At 24.7% G+C, this 17962-nt stretch overlaps 1 protein-coding gene across 3 annotated transcripts in view; it reads right to left on the bottom strand.

The window, feature by feature from the left end:
• Positions 1-17962, bottom strand: part of LOC134834057 (guanylate cyclase soluble subunit beta-1) — a 74618-nt gene that overhangs the window by 30120 nt on the left and 26536 nt on the right. For all 3 annotated transcript variants that reach the window (XM_063848581.1, XM_063848583.1, XM_063848582.1), the window contains 5 exons: positions 12544-12644; positions 9857-9975; positions 4809-4851; positions 1816-1925; positions 957-1326 (listed from right to left, as the gene is read on the bottom strand). In XM_063848581.1, coding sequence (XP_063704651.1) covers positions 957-1326; positions 1816-1925; positions 4809-4851; positions 9857-9975; positions 12544-12644 — 743 coding nt within the window. The remainder of the gene's footprint in view (positions 1-956; positions 1327-1815; positions 1926-4808; positions 4852-9856; positions 9976-12543; positions 12645-17962) is intronic.

Genomic DNA, 17962 nt, shown 5'->3' with positions numbered 1-17962 from the left:
AATATTTTGTGAATTTTATTTCAGGTTATAAAGTAAGATTTTACTTTAAGAAAATAACAGAAAAAAATCCTCACATAAAAAAATGAACAAATCAGGATTTTATATGAAAATTTTATTTTTTGTATTAAAGTCCTTCAGTTTTACTTTTGAGCTTTTAAAAGTACTTTTTGAGGGTATAAAATTAATTTTTAAATTAAATATTTCAAAACTGAACTAAATCTAAGGTCTTTAAAGGGTTCTTAGACATTCTTAGCTCTTAAAACTAAATTTAGTTTTTTTTTAAATTAAAAAAATATTTAAAAAAAAATTTTAAAAAAATTTATAAAAAATATTAAAATATACCTATTTTAAAAAATATAAAAAAAAAATTTAAAAATATTTTAAAAGAATATTTAAAAAAAATATATAAAAATGTTTTAAAATATATTAAAAATTTTCATCTATTAGAAAAATTAGAAAAAAACTGTTAAAAAATACTAAAAATATAACATTTAAAAACGAACTAAAAAGTATAAAATAAGGGAATCTTAAACTTCCTATAAAAGTAGAATCTAAGTTCAGAAATCACAAAAAGTAAAATTTAAAAAAAAAACTAAATTTAGTTTTAAGAGCTAAGAATGTCTAAGAACCCTTTAAAGACCTTAGATTTAGGTCAGTTTTAAAAAATTTAATTTAAAAAATTATTTAAGACCCACAAAAAATCTTTTCAACAGCTAAAAAGTAAAACTGAAGTACTTTCATTCAAAAGCTGAAATTTTCATATCAAATCCTGAATTGTTCATTTTCTTTTGTATTTCCTTTTAAAACTAAAAGCTTTCAAAAAAATTAAATCTTTTGTGTTAAAAATTTATTAATATTTCCCTCACAAAAAATTCAATTCAATTTCTCTGTACTTTCTCCATCTTCTTCTCTTCCCTTGTATCAGATTCAAAAAGTAACGAAAAAAAATTACTTACTATTTGTAGTAGTACATGAATCACTTGGACTGCTTGCCAATCCATTCCTATTATTCGAAGACATAAATTCGTTCGGACATTCTGACAAATTATTATTGTTCCCATTTTCTAATTTATTATTATTGTTTGTAGCTGTAGTCGTCGTCGTCGTTATCGTTGTCGTTGTCGTACAACAACTGTTATTACTATCACTACAGCTGCTATCTATTGTTAAGCAATTTTTATTGTTTTCTTGTTGTTGCTGTTTGGTATTACTACATTTTGTCTTGACGGGATTTTTTCTCGTTTCCTCCGGCAGATATAATGGATCACCTTTCCGTTTGATAATTTGGATGTCAACGTCAACGCCGTGAAGTTTTGATGCCACTGCCTAATTTCCCGTGAAAAAATAACACGAAAAAAAGTTGTTGTTTAGGATAAGGGTAATTTAATTTTTTTTCCTTCTTCTTCGTTATTTTTTTCGCAATGTGTTTCTGTGTCAGCAGAAGCAACAAGAAATAAATAATAAGAAACTTTTTTCATATCCTGTCTGCTGCTTGCCCAGTTGGAAGAAAAATAAAATCCACACAACCACGTGACACGAATTCGCAAGAAGAACAAAGTTTATTAAATTTACTGCTGAATTTAAAAAAAAGGTGTCTGACGAAACCGGAGGGGAATGAAACGAATCAATCATATCTGTCAATTTAGCGTTATCATCAATAATCTCGTTCATTTGTGTTCAATTTGCGTCAGAGACAGACAACAATTCTCCAAGTCTCCTTTCGCCACATCAACAAAACGAAATAGACACAATTGCAAAGAAAGAAAAAAACGAAGAAGGAGAGAAAAAAGCAAACAAATTTACGTCATTCCTTACCTTTACAATTCCAATAACAATGTGCTCTAATCCATCTCGATCTGAATAGTAATGAAGAATCAATGTGCCATCTTCGCCTTCTGTGCACCGAAACGACGGCGCTCGCATTCCTAAAGAAATAAATAACACAGAGAGAATTAGACGAAAAAAACTTTTGCGGAATCATTTTTGGATTAGTATGATAATTAAGAGACACACAGAGAAACGCACAAAGACACACAAAATGGTAAGAGATTTATTTATTATTTACTTTTTATCAACTGTTACTGCCAGAGACACTCGTTTGCGAGGGAAGCTCAATCAATTTTGCATTACGAGCGATTTACGAGGGAAATATTGAAATGAGGCACAGTTGGCGAAATGGAGCAGCAGAACGAATGGAATTTAATTGACAATCCGAAATTTACTAGTTTTTGGTGAAAGTGTGTCTTTGTAAGGGAAAACATGTTGGAAGGATGTTACAAGTAAGATTTTATTTTCCATTTATTTAAATTTTTCATCTTATCTTTTAAACTTAAGCTTTTGAATGAATTAAACTAAAGTTTAAGTTTTAAAAAATATTTTGACTTAAACTTAGAAATTAAATTTTAGAAAAAAACCATATTTATTTTTTAAGAATTAAAAAAAATAAATTAAGTAAAAATTACTTAAATTCAAACTTAAGTTGAAATAAGTCAAAAATAAAATTTTTTCAGCCTTTCGACCAAATTTTGGATTTTTTTGAAAATTAAAATAAATTTAAATTAAGTAAAGAATAACTTGACAAGATTTCGATCATTCAACAAATAAAAATATTTAATTTATATTTTACCGCCTTTGCCTTTTTTTACAGAAGAATCCTTAACAAACGGAATTAACATGATGAATGTGAAACAATTAAACTAGATTTTCAAAGCAGATGTGACAATCGATTCAACTCTATTTCGACTCTATTACAACAAATCTATTAATCACATGGATTATAAAAAACTGACGAACAGAACCCATTATAAAATTTCACAAGGAATAAAGAGAAAACAAATTAGATCAACAAACTGGATGGCGCTCATATAGACTACTGCAGTTCAATATTGTTTCTGAATTGAAAAAAGAAGATATCGCATCACTACAAAAAGTACAAAATCGAGCTCAAAACTCATGAAAATAAATATGGTAGTACGTACAATTTCCCATTTAACGAAAATGCTATATAGTGAATCCCCATATAGCAAAAATCAACGAATTGTACGATTTGAGCAGGGTTAGAAACCAAAAATGTGCATTGGGACAAAGGTATTTAATGTAAATTGGGGTAAAAATTCAAAAATGTTAACTGGGGCGAAATTTTTAAATGTGTTTTGGGTCAAAACTTTTTAATGTGTACTGGGCCAATTTAATTAAAATGTCAAATGGTTCAAAAATGATGAATTTACATTGGGTCAAAGCTTTTAAATGTGCATTGGGTCAAAGTTTTTAAATTCGCCTTGGGTCAAAAATCTTAAATGTGCATTGGGATAAATATTTTTAAATGCAAACTGGGGCAAATATCGAGTGTATAATACTTTAAAAAGTTAAAATATGCACTGGGATGAAAAATCCAGTTGTATATTAGAATATTTTTGATATTCGCTATATAGTACCGATGTTGCTATATAACGAATTTCGTGAATACAAACCAATTTGATAAATAGGAAGTTTTACGTTTTTGATAAATGTTACAGCAAACTAGTTAATATGGGAAAGACTTTCGCATAGAGCTGAAGAAGAAAAATATTCTCGATGAGAAATTCTCTTAGAAGTTTAGAAAATTAGTTAAGGTTAATTCAGAAAGAATGTGTTCTTAGTCTATGGCTTCTAATTCAGGATTTCATGATTAAAGATGAGGTTAAAGTCGATTTCATTATGATATAGAAAATTTTTGGATCAGATGAGTTGATTCTCTGAATAATAACTTCTATGATTGCCTAACGTATGAAAAACGTATAAGTTTGATCTCCTAAAATTAATTTCTTATGAGCCAAATTCATCCTTTATGAGTGTTCTGATCACTTAAAGGTATGAATTTGACTCCTAAAGAATTGTTTTTGATCCCTTATTGATCTCATCCGTTTTTCATCCGAAAGGTAACGAATTCCCGATTTCACAACAAAAATTGTCTCGACCAAATTTAGACTTCTCGATAGGTTCTGAAGCTCTTGATTTAATTTCAAACTCATTGATAGACGTTCTTAGAATGCCTTTAGAGATTTTCTTTGAATTTTTATATCGAATCGTATATTCTAAGATTACTTTCTTCAAATATTGATAAACTTTTGTAAATTCTGAGGAAATTGCAAAAGTTTTAAATAATTATAACACTAAAAGGTTAAAAATTTAATTAAAATTTCTTTGAATGAAATTTTGTTTCGAACTATTTATGAATAGAGAAGACAAACTTTCTATCAAAAACTTGTTCCGGCCTCAAAAACTTTCATTCCGAAAGAAACAAAACCCAATTTTTTATCATACTCATTCGCACAAATCGAATAAAAGTGTGTCAAACGGAACATAATAGAGGAAGTCAGAGGTGACATCCTTGCAAAAATTTCTGTATCATTGTTCTATCTTTTTTTCCTTCTCCCAAGTTCACGAAGTATTTAAGTTTTTATTTTTTGTTTCTTGTTGTTGTCTTCCTCTATCTATTTAGTCGTCTCGCATGTCGAAAAACAAAAAAACTGGCAAAATTCCATCTCGCTTCCATGCCTCTCCTCCTACCATCGTCTCCGCCTGTGTCGACTCTTTTTTTTTCCTTCCACATTACAATGTCATTCCCTTATTTATCACGCACGCAACGACGAAGAACAAAGAGGAGAAGAAATGACACAGATGTGAATCATTTTGGCACACATATGCGGAACGAAATTTTTGCATATCCGGAATATTTGCGCGTATATCGATCGTGGGTACGGAGATAACCGAATTTACATAAATCAATGACGAGGAAATACACAACAGAAAACGGCAAAATTACTTACCCGGATACAGCGTGCCCAGATGATCGTGGAGTGCATCCAAATTCTGTGTGCAGCATGGAAAAATATTGCATGGAAAATCAATAAAATGTTATTTTTGTTTGCTTTTTATGGAGGTTTACTTGATGTCATCAACTTTTGAGTGAATGGGATGGCAAAGAATATTTTTACAAATTTTTTAACAGTTTTTTTCGGAGTTAGAAAAATTTTTGACTTATTTTAATTTTTTTAAATTAATTATTTTTTTATTCTTTAATTTTATTAATTAAAAAATTAAATTAATTAAATAAAAAATCTAAACAAATTTTAAAAATAAAAAAAATTATTTTAAAAAAAATTAAAATTTATTTAAAAAAAAATAGAAAAATTTATTTAAAAAAATTAAAATAAGTCAACAATTTTTCTCAATTTGAGACTTAAAATAGAAGATTTTTTAAATTAATTATTTCTTTATTTTTAATTTAATTTTATTTTTTAATTATTATTATTAGGTATTAAGAAATTAAATTAAATTTTAATTAATTAAATAAAAAATTTTAAAAATTAAATATTTTTTTAATTTGAAAAAAAATTAAATATTAATTTAAAAAAAAATTAATTTAAAAAAAATAAAAAAAAATTGTCTTCACTTTTGATTTATTTTATATTTATTTTTATAAATTAATTATATTTTGTTAATTAATTATTTTAATAATTTTTAATCAATTAATTTTTTTTTTCTTTTTTTAAATTTTATTAATATAAGAATTTTATTAAATTCAAATTTATTAAATAAAAAATCTAAAAAAATTTAATAATTAAAAATTAAATAATTTTCTAATTTAAAAAAAATAATTATTTAATTTTTTTTCTTATTTTTAAAATTTATTTTAATCCCAAAATCAAAAAAATTTAAATCAAAAAAAAAAAATACTTTTTATTTTTCCAATAAAAATAATTTTTTTTATAATATTTTTTTTAAATTTTTCACTGACGTCATTTGTCAGCTAGTTAACTTCACCACCATCGGAATCCCATTCAAGTTCACTGCGAAAAAATATGTTTTGTTCTCGATGAAATAAAAACAACAAAATTAATGATATCCGAATGAGTAATGGCAAAAAAACTTATCGATGCAGAAAATTCATTAGTTTGGTCAAATCAACAATCGTTACACAGATGACGAAGAAGAAAAAAAATAAAAAAATCAAACTAGCATTTAGCAGGCAAATAGGCAAACAGACATCAACAAACAAATATCCATTTGAAATGGAGCAAGAGAGAGAGAGAGAAATGATGATGATGATAAAATGTGAAATATTTTTCCAAGTGTGCACTTCAAATACACAGAAAAACATAAGAGGAATCACACAAAAGCTGGGAAAAAAAAAGTTTTCTGAAGAAGAACATTTTCACACTTGGCCTTTGTTATGCAATTGATGCATGCAAAAGTGGATGTTTTTACGATATTTTTATTTGTTTGGATGGAATGTTGTTGGCGTCGTCAATGCGAAAATTTAGAGAAAGAGAACGATTGTTAGAAGAGATACACAATGTAACGAGACATTCCTTTTTGTGCTTTATTTTATTTTCTTTTAAGAAGGATCGACTTAATTTCTCATAACAAATGCTTTACAGTCAATTTGGGAAATGGCAATGGAAAGAAGCAAAAATAACAATGGAGGAAACGACTGGTTGCTCATTAAAAAAAGTTTTTTTTTTGAAAATCTGATTTTTTTGTGAAAAGAATTGCTTTAAAATGCGAAAATCAATAAAAAAATTGAGAAAAATTTAAAAAAATTAAAAATTTGAGAAAAATTTGTAAAAATTTGAAGAAAAAAAAATTGAAAAAAATGATAAGTTTTGTAAAATCTTGAAAAAGGGAGAGAAAAGTTTTAAGAGCTATCAAAATTTTAGAAGAAATTAAAAAAATATGAAAAAAAATGATAAGTTGGCTCCAAAGTTTGAAATAAGGAGAGAAAAGTTTTAAAAAAAATAAAACATTTAAATGTCTGTGAAAAATCGAATAAAAAATCAAAATCGAGAAATTTTGAAAATTTGAAGAAAAACGAAGAAAGTCTTTTCAAAAAAAATTTTTTTTGAAATTTTAAAAATCTTAAAAATGTGAAAAAAATTAAAAAATAGCTTTTAGTTTAACAAAATGAGAAAAGCCATAAGAAAAGCCTTAAAATCTTAAGAAAAATGGAGAAAGTTATACAAAATGCGATAAAGGAAAAAATTAGCTTGAAATTATAACGAAAATCGAGAAAAGTTTAAAAAATTTAAGGAATGACTCAAAAATTTAAAAAAAATCGAAAAAAATCATGAAAAGTCCTTAAAATGTAAAAAAAATAGAAAATGTCTCGAAAATCTGAAGAAAGTCGAGAAAAGCCTTGAAAACTAAATCAAAATAAAATGTTCAAAATTTAAAGTTTTTGTCAATTTATAGCTTTTCCCGTATCTCCCAGAAAAGTTTAAAAAAATTTAGGAACGACTCAAAAATGTAAAAAAAAAACATGAAAAGTCTTTAAAATGTGAAAAAAATAGAAAACGGCTCAAAAATCAGAAGAAAGTGGAAAAGCCTTAAAAATTGAAAAAAAATCGAGAAACCCTTAAAATTTGTGAGCAAAATTAAAAAAAAAAGATTTAAATTTTAAAATTTAATTTAATTAAATTGAAAGTCGAACAATATGAAATAAATACGAAAAAATCTTTAAAAAATTCAATTTTCATAAAAAAATAAAAAAAAAATCATAAAAAATTACTTTATCTTCCACAAAATCCATTCTCATAAAAAATTCAGCGGAAACGTCTGGTCCCGCAAAACAGTTCATTAATTTTACATTTCTCACACAGTGCATCGCCTCGCATCATCAAACTCGCACGAACAAAAGTTAATTGTCTTGCTAAATTGTTTATCTCTCATGTGTGTTGGCACGATAAAAAATTTAACGGGCTGCATTCGCCACACAGACATAATCAGCAGAAATTTATCGCTTTCTCCGCTGCCGTACAGCAAACTACCCCGAAAAAAAAAGTTAACTGAAACAACAGTAAATTATTATATATTTTCTATTACAACACCCGACAACTTGCGAAACAAAAAAAAACTGATTTATAAAGTTTATAGCAAAAATTTATCGCTAGTTAAATTGAATTTATGTCATATTTTACACTAAACAACGCAACCACTGCTGCTGCGATATTTTACGTGATTCGTAGACGACGGCAATAATAATAAAAATTGAATTAATACTGTCATACGTCTTTCGCGCCCTCATTCGTTTCTTCCGAAGAACAACACGGAGAAACGAACAGTTTATTTAAGTCAACAGCAACATTTTTCACAGATGATGATGTTTCGAGTGTTGCTGTTATTGCGCGTCCCGCTACAAGTTTGTCATAATTTTGTTTCCTTGAAATATGTTCCGTTCTCACACACAGAGACACAGGAAACGGGAAATGAAATAAGGTTTTTTTTTTGAGAAATCTATAGCGATATTTATAAGCATCGAACACAGCTTTGAAGAATTGCTTCATAAATCAGTCAATTTATTGATTTTTGGTTTATTTTGTGAGATAAAATGTTTTCATTTTTTTATTTATTTTACGAAGAAGTGCCTAATCAAAGTCGGATTTTACACGAAGAATAAATGCAGTTGAATTGGAAAATTGGTCCGTGGAGAATTGGATGAATTGCAGTCTTACACAATTTTGCTATTTTTGAAAGCAAATATGAAAAGGTGAGCAAACAATCAATACAGGGTTGTTTACTAAAATTAAATTTTAAAATTTCGTCCCATTGCACATTTGAATTTTTTGGTCAAAAGCAAATTTTTAGTTTTTACCCCAGTGCACATTTTGAGATTCTTTAAAATTTTAATTGGAATAAAAAAATTTATCCCACAGCACATTTGGATATTTTTTTTTGACCCAATGCACATTTAAAACTGATCTTAACAATTTTTTTTTCAGTAAAAATTTCAAAGAATCTGCAAAATGTGCATTGGGATAAAAACATGAGAAATGTCAAATTGTACATGAGGCTACAAAATTTAGAATGTGGTTTGGGTCAGAAAATCCAAATGTGCTATGGGATGAAATGTCAAATTGTGCATTGGGACAAAAATTCAAAAATGCTTAATAATTTTTAGAAATTTATAAGCTTGCAGGATTTAATATAAAAATTCACAATTTTTTTTTAATAATTTTTTTAATTTTTTCTTTTGATTTTTAATTTATTTTAAAGAAAATATTTTTAAATATTTTTTTTATAAAAAAAATCACTAAAAAGCAGGGAAAAAAATATTTTCAAAATTTAAGTAACTGATTGACAATTTTTTCATGTATCTTCAAGACAATTAGAAATTATTTAATTTTTTTTTCTTTAAAAAATTGAAAAAAAAAATTACTGAAAAAATCTTAAATAGAATTTTAATGAAAAAATCAAGGAAAAAATAAATGTTTTCGAAAAATTAAAATAAAAAATTATAAAAACATCCAGATAAAATTCAATAACATTTTTTTAAGTCATTTCGAACTTAAAATTTATTCTCATTAATGAAAATCAAGCAAAAAAAAGAAAGAAATGTTTCATGATTTTTTGAAAAAATTCAAAACTTAAATTAAAAATTAAAATTAAATAAAAAAAAAATAAAGTTAAAAATCGGAAAGAAATAAAAACGCTTAAAAAAAATTAAGTAAACTCCTCTGTACCAAATCCCAGTGCCTTAATACCTCAGTATATTGTTTGTTTCCGTTTCTTTGCCCACACACAAAGATCCAAACGATCTGAAAAATGCAACTTTTGTGTAAAGAAATTTTTCCCTCTATCTAGCTTGGCTTGCTCATATAGACACAACATCACATTTATAAAAATAAATTATAATTTCAACTCAACCATAAATATTCTGACATGCAATTTTTTCTTCTCCTATTCTCTTCTGTATAAATTTTATCTGTCTGTGCCATCCCTTGCACACTCACTTGATGATGATGATGATGTTGATGACGATCGTTAATATAAAAAAAAAGATTCGTAATAAAACGAAGAATAAAACAAAAGTTTTTACCTGTAAAAAATCTCTCGGTGTCGCTCCAAGCACTTGCATAATTTTATCGTAGCCAGCATCTTGGCAGTATTCGAAAAATATTTTGCCGAAGAGCTCGAGAATGTCACTGGCAGGAATGTCTGCGAAAAAAAAGAAAAGAAATAAAAATAACAAATTTGACCAACAATAATTTCAACAACAACGAAATTTCCTGTTTTTGATGTTTCCCGAAAAAAAAAATAGAATTAATTAGTTGTAATTAAATCGTTATTGTGACAAAATTTCCGGAAATTTAGTGGAAGGAAAAGCAAATAAAATGTTAAATTGCTACAAAATTGGTCGATTTAATTAAGTGCTTTAAATTTGCTGAAATTCCATTCAAAAAAAATTTACAAAAAAAAAGTTGAACAGCAAAAAAAAAAGTTGAACAAGACCAAAAATGTAACAATTTTTGTAATAGAAAAAGTTTATTTTTTGGGGTAACATTCAGATGTTGGTTCTGTGGTTTCGGCTGCTGCTCTTTTTCTCTCGAACATGGGAGCGAACGCAACTGATCTACCTAATAACTCATTTTTATCTATTAACTACACACACAGAACACATGGTTTGCCCATAAGCGTTTTGTGTTAGTTTCTGTAATGTTATTAGGCTGAAATGGAGAATGTTTGTTCGCACACACACACGATGCGACGAAAGGAACGGCGGAGATGGAGAAAAAATGAAAAATTATGGAATAAAATGTAAATAAAATGATAAACGAATGAGGGGCTTTGTGTGTTAAAGGTTAAAAGGAACATAAAATCCGACACTTATTGTTAAACGAGGGCCTCGCACTTTTTTTTTGCTTTGTGTGTTTGAGAGGAAAAACGCGGTATTTATCTGGAAAAAAGGATGAAGTTGAGAAAGTGATGAAAAGCAGACGGTTTGGTGTGAGAAACTGTTGATTTCTGGCAAAAGAAGAAGATACTGTTGAGGTTTTTTTTTGTAAATTTAATCTTTTGAGACAAAATTTAAGTTTTTTTTTTAAATTATCGTTATTTCTTTTGTAAAACTAAATTTATTTAATTAAATTTGAAAAAAAAAATTTAAAATTAAAAAAAATTCAATTTAAATTTTACATTAGACTAAAAGTCCTTAAAATTTTATTTGAAATAAATTTAAAAATAAATATAAAATACAAAAAAAAAAATAAATAAATAAAAAAAATAATTAAATAAATGAAAAATTAATAAATAAAAATAAATAAAATTTTAGTTCTAAATTCAAATTTTGTAAAGAATTATTACAAATTTTTTCTTATATTTTTTGTGAAATTTTAATTGAAATAAAATTCAAAAATTATTAAATTAAAAAAAAATATTAAATCAAAGCAAAATGTGAAGGTTATGAAACAAAGCTTTTATTAAGCCCAAAAATTATATTAATTAAATTTAAAAAAAAATAAAATTGTTCTTTTGTTAAAAAAATTTAGTTTATCCCAAAATTATTTTTTTTTTCTAAAAATTATTATTTTTTTTATTTGAAAAAAAATTAAGGAGAATTATTTTAAAAAAAATTATAAAATTAACAATTAAATTAAATTTATTATTTAATAAAAGAAATCAAAAACTTAAGAGTCACTCAAAAGTTTTAAATGATTTGAAAAAAATTTATAAAAAAAAATTTTAATTCCAGTAAAAAATTTTGTAAAATTACAATTTTTTCTTTGTGAATTTAAAAAATTAAAAATCAAAATTCATTATAAACAAATTAAAAATCATATAAAAGCCTAAAAAAAAAATAAAAAAAAATTTTAAGAACTTTTATATGATTTTTAATTTTTTTTAAATGAATTTTAATAATTTTTTTTAAAAATTTTTTTAAAGTTCAAACTCACATACTTATTTAAAAAAAAATCCATTAAAATTAAGAAAATTATGAGAAAATCATAAAATTCATTTAAAAGTCGCATAAAATTTAAAAACGCGAATTAAAATGCGATAAAATTGTTCATTTCACGCCAGCTTTAATGCTCATTTTTACAATGTAAAAGTCTCAAAACGACATCTTCTAAACATTTTATTTCTTCATAAAGTATCGCTCTTAACATTTTGTGTCTTTTCACAGTCCATCAAGTTTTCTTTAGTGCCCTACTTTTCCAACATTGAGAGGATAAATTTTAATATTTTCTGAATAAGTAACTTCGCCCGTCATTAAAAAAAATTATTAAAAAAAATATATAAAAAAATATATAAAAAAAAATATATAAAAAAAATATTTAAAAAAAATTATTAAAAAAAATTATTAAAAAAAATATAAAAAAAAAATATATAAAAAAATATATCATTAATGAAGTCGTGTATTTACCAACAAAAACAAGCATCCTCGTCATCTTGTTAAGCAGATTTCAAAATTACTTAAAACATTATTACAATTTCGGCAAAGTCATGTAAATTACATGAAACTGAAAAGATATTAACATCCCCCGGAAAATTAATTGTTTTGTTTATAATTCCATCTAATCACAATATTTGGCCATATTTCAAGAAGTCTCTCTGTATTTGCATTTAATAAGCTTCTTGTCTTTCCTTCCTAAATTTAAATTGGGGACAACGACGGGAGTAATGATAACAATCTTAAAATTGAATGGGAAATTGCCACAACTTGAGTTACAACAACAACAACAACAACAGGAAAAGTCGGTATTGGTAATAATAATGGGTACTTACTCAAAATCTCAACGGCAGCTGTAACCAAATTATATGTAATTTGGTCGTCATAAATCTGTCTAACGAGAAATTGTCCTTCCATGTTTACTTCGGCTTTTTTTCTGGAATAAACAAGATAAAAAAAAGTTTCGATTAATAATTTTGAATCAGCAAGAAAATTCGATTTCACAATTTTTTAAAAAATATTGTGAAAAAAAATCTAAAAAAATATTTTTTAATTTTTTTTTAATAAATAAATTGAATTTAATTAAATAATTTCAATTTTCAATTAATTTTTAAATTTTAATTGTTTTTATTTGTTTTAAAAAAAACAAGCATTTTTTTTAATTTCAAAATTACTTAAAACATTATTTTTTTATTTTATTAAGTTGTATTTAAAATTAATTTTTATTTATAATTCATTTAATTAATTATTTTTTCTCTGTATTTGCATTTAATAATTTTTAATTTTTTACATTTAAATTGGGGAATTTAATTAATATAAATTAAAATTAATTTTGAAAATTTTAAACAACAACAACAACAGGAAAACTCGGTATTGGTAATAATAATGGGTACTTACTCAAAATCTCAAAGCTGTAACCAAATTATATGTAATGGTCGTCAAAAAACGAGAAATTGTCCTTCCATGTTTAAAAAAAATCGATAAAAAAATTTCGAAATAATTTTGAATTAGCAAAAAAAGATTTTGAATATTTTTGTAAGAATTAAAAATCTCTAATTAAATAATTTAAAAAAATTTTCAATTTTCAATAAATTTTTTTTTTTTTTAAAATTAATTTAAAAAATTTTTTATTTCATAAAATAGTAAAAAATTATTTTTTTTCAAATTTTTTTTTAAAAAATCAATAAAATAATAATATACTTTAATAAAAAAAAATTAATTTGAAAATTTTTTAAAAAAATTATTTTAATTTAAAAAATAATTAAAATAAAAAAATTTAAAAAATCGAAAAAAATTAAAAATATTTAAATTATAAAAAAATAAAAAAATAAATTAATATTTAAAAATTAAATAAAATTTAAAAAAATATTTAATCGATAAAATTAAACAATTTAAAATAAATTAATTTTAAAAAATTATAAAAAAAAATATTAAAATAATTCAATCAAAATTTAAAAAAATAAAATTATTAAAAAAATTAAAATAAAAAACAATTATTTTAAAAAATAAATAAAAAAATATTTAAGACAAATAAATTTTATGAAAAATTATTAAAAAAAAAATTAAAATATATTTAAATAAAAAACAAAATTTAGGAAAAACCAGACCAAAAACAAAATAGAATAAAAAACATAAAATACCATTAACATGAACATGACTACTGACGACAACAGATAATAAGAAACCATAAATTGGGGAACGTTCCAGTATTAAAAAAAATAATTTGACCGACGACCTCCTTTTGTTTTTTTTTCATGTCTTTATCTCATAAATTTCTTGCTTGCCATAAAAAAATAAGCCACTCTTATTTACATTTCATGCGCTCGGCCAAAAAAGAATGTTTCCCTTACACTGCCTTTCTGTTTATCTCCGCAACGCAAAGTTTTGTTTTCTGGATTAACGAACACAATGGCAGAAGAATATTTTGGATCGAATACAAGTTAAATGAAATATAAAGTGTGCTTCATGACCTTTGTTTAATATATTTTTAGCTGCAAGGACAAATGTATAAATCATAATACTTGTGGATTTTTTTTTGCGTGTTCTCTTTGTGTCTTTGTGCCGCGTGTAATGAGAACAAAATTCTTTTTGATGTTGCTTTTAACCAACAAAATTAATCCATCTGTGGCGTTAGAAAGAGTGAGAGACACAAATCCACTTGAAGCGCCACAAAAGACACCAAAAAAATTTGAAAAACGTGAACGGAATAATAACTTCTCCTTTCCTTAGATATTTACGTAATAATAATTTTATATTTTTTTTTTTTTGGTGAAGAAACATATTTTACCATTTTCTGCAATATTTTTTCGGTCTTCTGCGTTTTGTGTTTAGAAATTTTAAAAAATGAAAAAAAAGCTCTTTTGAGGATTCTATTGAAGAATTTTCTTATTTTTAACATGAAAAATAATTTTTTTTCGAATTTCATATTTTTTTTTGTTTTAATTTCTTTTTTTTTGCATATTGGAATAATTATAATTAAAAAAATTATTAATTTAATTTTAAAAAAATAAAGTAATTAGTTTAATTTAAAATTAATTTTAAAATAATTAAATATTTTTTTTATTTAAAAATTAAAAATACGTAAATAAATTAATTAAAAATATTTTTTTAATTTAATGAAATAAAAAAATAATAATAAATTAAATCATTTTTAAAATAATAATAGAATTAATAATTAATATTAAAATTTAATTTATAAAATATATTTTTTTATTTAAAAATTTAAAAAAAAATATTTAAAAATTAAAAAAAATTATTTAAAAATAAAAAAAAATAAAACCAACATGAATAATTTAAAAAAAAATTAAATTTATTTATTAAATAAAAAAAATTAATTAATTAAATTTAAAATTATTTTTTAAATAAATAAATAAATTAATTAATTAATTTTAATTTATTAAATATTTTTTTTATTTAAAAATTAAAAAAAAATATATTTTAAAATTAAAAAAAAAATAATACCAGCATGAATTAATTAAAAAAAAAATTAAATTTATTTATTAAATAATAAAAATTAAATTAAATTAATTTATTAAATATTTTTTTTAATTTAAAATAAAAATACAAAATAATTTTTTTTTATTTTTAGAGAAATCTAAAAAAAAATTTTTTTAGAAAAAAAAAAAATTTTTTTTTTTTTTTCTATATAAAAGGCACTTTAGCCCATCTTTCATGTTTACCCGTTAACGCAACTTGTTTTTGTTTGCCCCTTTTACTCTCATAATACATCGAGTGTAGTAAATAATAAGAAAACGACTTTCCATAAAAATTCCTCATCGTATCGTATTTGTGGCTCGTATTGTTGTGGTTTTTGTTTGCTTCGTCGGATAGATGAAAGTTGCCGTTCTATTGTTAAAAATTGTATAACATAAAAAATTATTACAAAAATCTTCTAATCCAATATTTATGTAGGTAGCGCAATTCAGCGAGACGAAAGAAGAGAAGATAGCAAGAGTGGATGAATGGGGATAAATTTGATCGAAAATGACCTAGATAAGTCGTTACAAACTCAGTAAATCGTCTCGAATGTTTTTCCATTTATCGCTGTCTCCATTTCACTTCCGATTGCTGCTGTATCGATGACATTGGGAGGGGGATGGAAAAAACAATGAGGAAGAAAAAAATTGAAAGAGGAAGGGAAAAAATTCCCGATATATTGGCATAAGATGCTTTCGTCTCTCAAGAGACGCGACGAGGGACGAGCAATAATGATAGCTATTAATATTATTAAGTGCTGCTACAAGGTCTTGTCTCTTCGCGCGTCTTTTGCATATTTTTCAAGGAATTGCGCACTTTTTTGAATGATTGAACATTTATTTTTATGTCATCATTACTCTCCCCACTCAACTTTTTTGATGGAGATTATCCAATTTTGTCGTCATCACCATATAACGGGCCATTTCACCTTTAAGACAAGAGTGCGAGAGACCTTTGTCGATAAGATGTTGACGAAGGTATGCCATCGCCAAATGGCAGCCCGTGATGACGGATAAATTTCAGTGCAAACCAATAAATGTGTCAGAAAGTGACTGCTCGGTAAGAGATATCTTGTCAAGTGTTTTAATGGAATTCGTAACACATCATTTTTCACCATGTACAAACAGTTCCTTTCAATGGAGGCAGAAAAATGTAATTCTTGAATAAACGTCATTCACACATTTCGGAGAAGAAAATTACGGAGGAAGACGAAAATGGCAGCTCCAAATGTGAATGAGAGGCACATATCCGATGCATTAACTCTATGAATCGAAAATGGATTAATTTAACCTCTTTTGATCGATATTGATTTCGAAAAAGATTCAATTAATGCCTTTTGAACTTTTAAAGACTCAAAAGGGGTTGATTTAATCCAATCAATATCCAGAAAGAGGTTAAATTAACTCATTTTCGATTCATAAAAGGATTCAATTTAGGCCTTTTTAAAAATTGGGCCTCTTATGAAGGAATTTTTCCATGTTAGGCCTAATTTTTAAAAAGGCCTCTTTTATTTACTTCAATTAATTCAAACCAAGCAAAAAATTTCAAAACTTTTAGAGGACCTATTCAAAGTCTTAAATCAGAAAAATATTTAGAAGGTATTTTTTCGTTTATATCATAGCCTGAAAATTAAGCGTTTAGCGAAAAATTAATTTTCAAATTTTTAACGGTCATTTTTTGAATTGACATGTATGAAATTTTTATTCAAATCTGTCAAAATTTTGAAAAATTTTTAAATTTTGATTAATTTTCTTATAATTTGAGTCAAACTTAGAACAAACTGAGCTTTTTAATTTTTCTTAAAAAAAAAATAAATTTTTTAGTTTTAATTTATTTTATAATAATTTCCGTAAAATTAGATTAAAATGTTTATTTTTTAGTTTATATTTTTTTGAAAAAAAAGAGATTTTAAAATTTTTAAACAATAATTTTTAAATTTACGAATTTTATCCATTCGATATATTTTTCACTTAAAACCAACGTGCAATAATCCCCAAATAAACAGATAAAAATTAAATGAAAAATTCAACATATTTTTTTGACAAAAAAAAACTGCAACAGCATTTCTTTTCTCTCTTTTTTCCGGAAACGAAAAATCATCCGCAAACAAGTGTGTGACATAATAAAGCATAAAATGACAGAAAAAAAAATTGAAGAGATGTATGACCTTGCTTTGCGTTTGCAATCCACTGAGCAAGTACAACTGGCTCGAGACTAACAGTACACATATCATCTCTTCAGTGTTGCTGCCATTATCATCATCACCATCAATGCACACAAACACTTCCATTTTTCGCACAAGCTGCTTGAAAAATCGGATAAAACTAACAATAATACGACGTAAGTAGCGAAAAAGGGAGAGAAGAAGAAGAAAAATGAAATAAATGAGAATGACAACCCATTTCTTTCATTCCCTTTGTTATGGTGTGCCATCATGTCATCAACATCTTAGCTTTATGTTTGAGTATCAATTTATTATATTTTTATTATTATGATAGTGAAATATGTATCTCTTTCTTACTCACATATTTTTTTTTCTAACAATGATGACATTGGGCACAGTGAAAAATTGCAGTTTTGCATAAAGAGAAATTTTCTTTAACTTTAAATTTTACTGAAAATCGAAAATTAACCAGTTCATTAATTTCAAAAAATAATTCTTTAATTAATTGTCGATATATTTCATTAATTTATCAAAAAAGTTTTTAATTTAATTAATCTTTAAAAGAAATGATAACTCAAAATCAGTTCTTAGTAAGATTATTTGATTTAAAACTT

Source organism: Culicoides brevitarsis, chromosome 3 (genome assembly GCF_036172545.1).
Source record: "Culicoides brevitarsis isolate CSIRO-B50_1 chromosome 3, AGI_CSIRO_Cbre_v1, whole genome shotgun sequence".
NCBI lineage: Eukaryota > Metazoa > Arthropoda > Insecta > Diptera > Ceratopogonidae > Culicoides > Culicoides brevitarsis.
The sequence above is the reverse complement of the archived record's forward strand: the minus strand, read 5'-3'. Positions and strand labels throughout refer to the sequence as shown.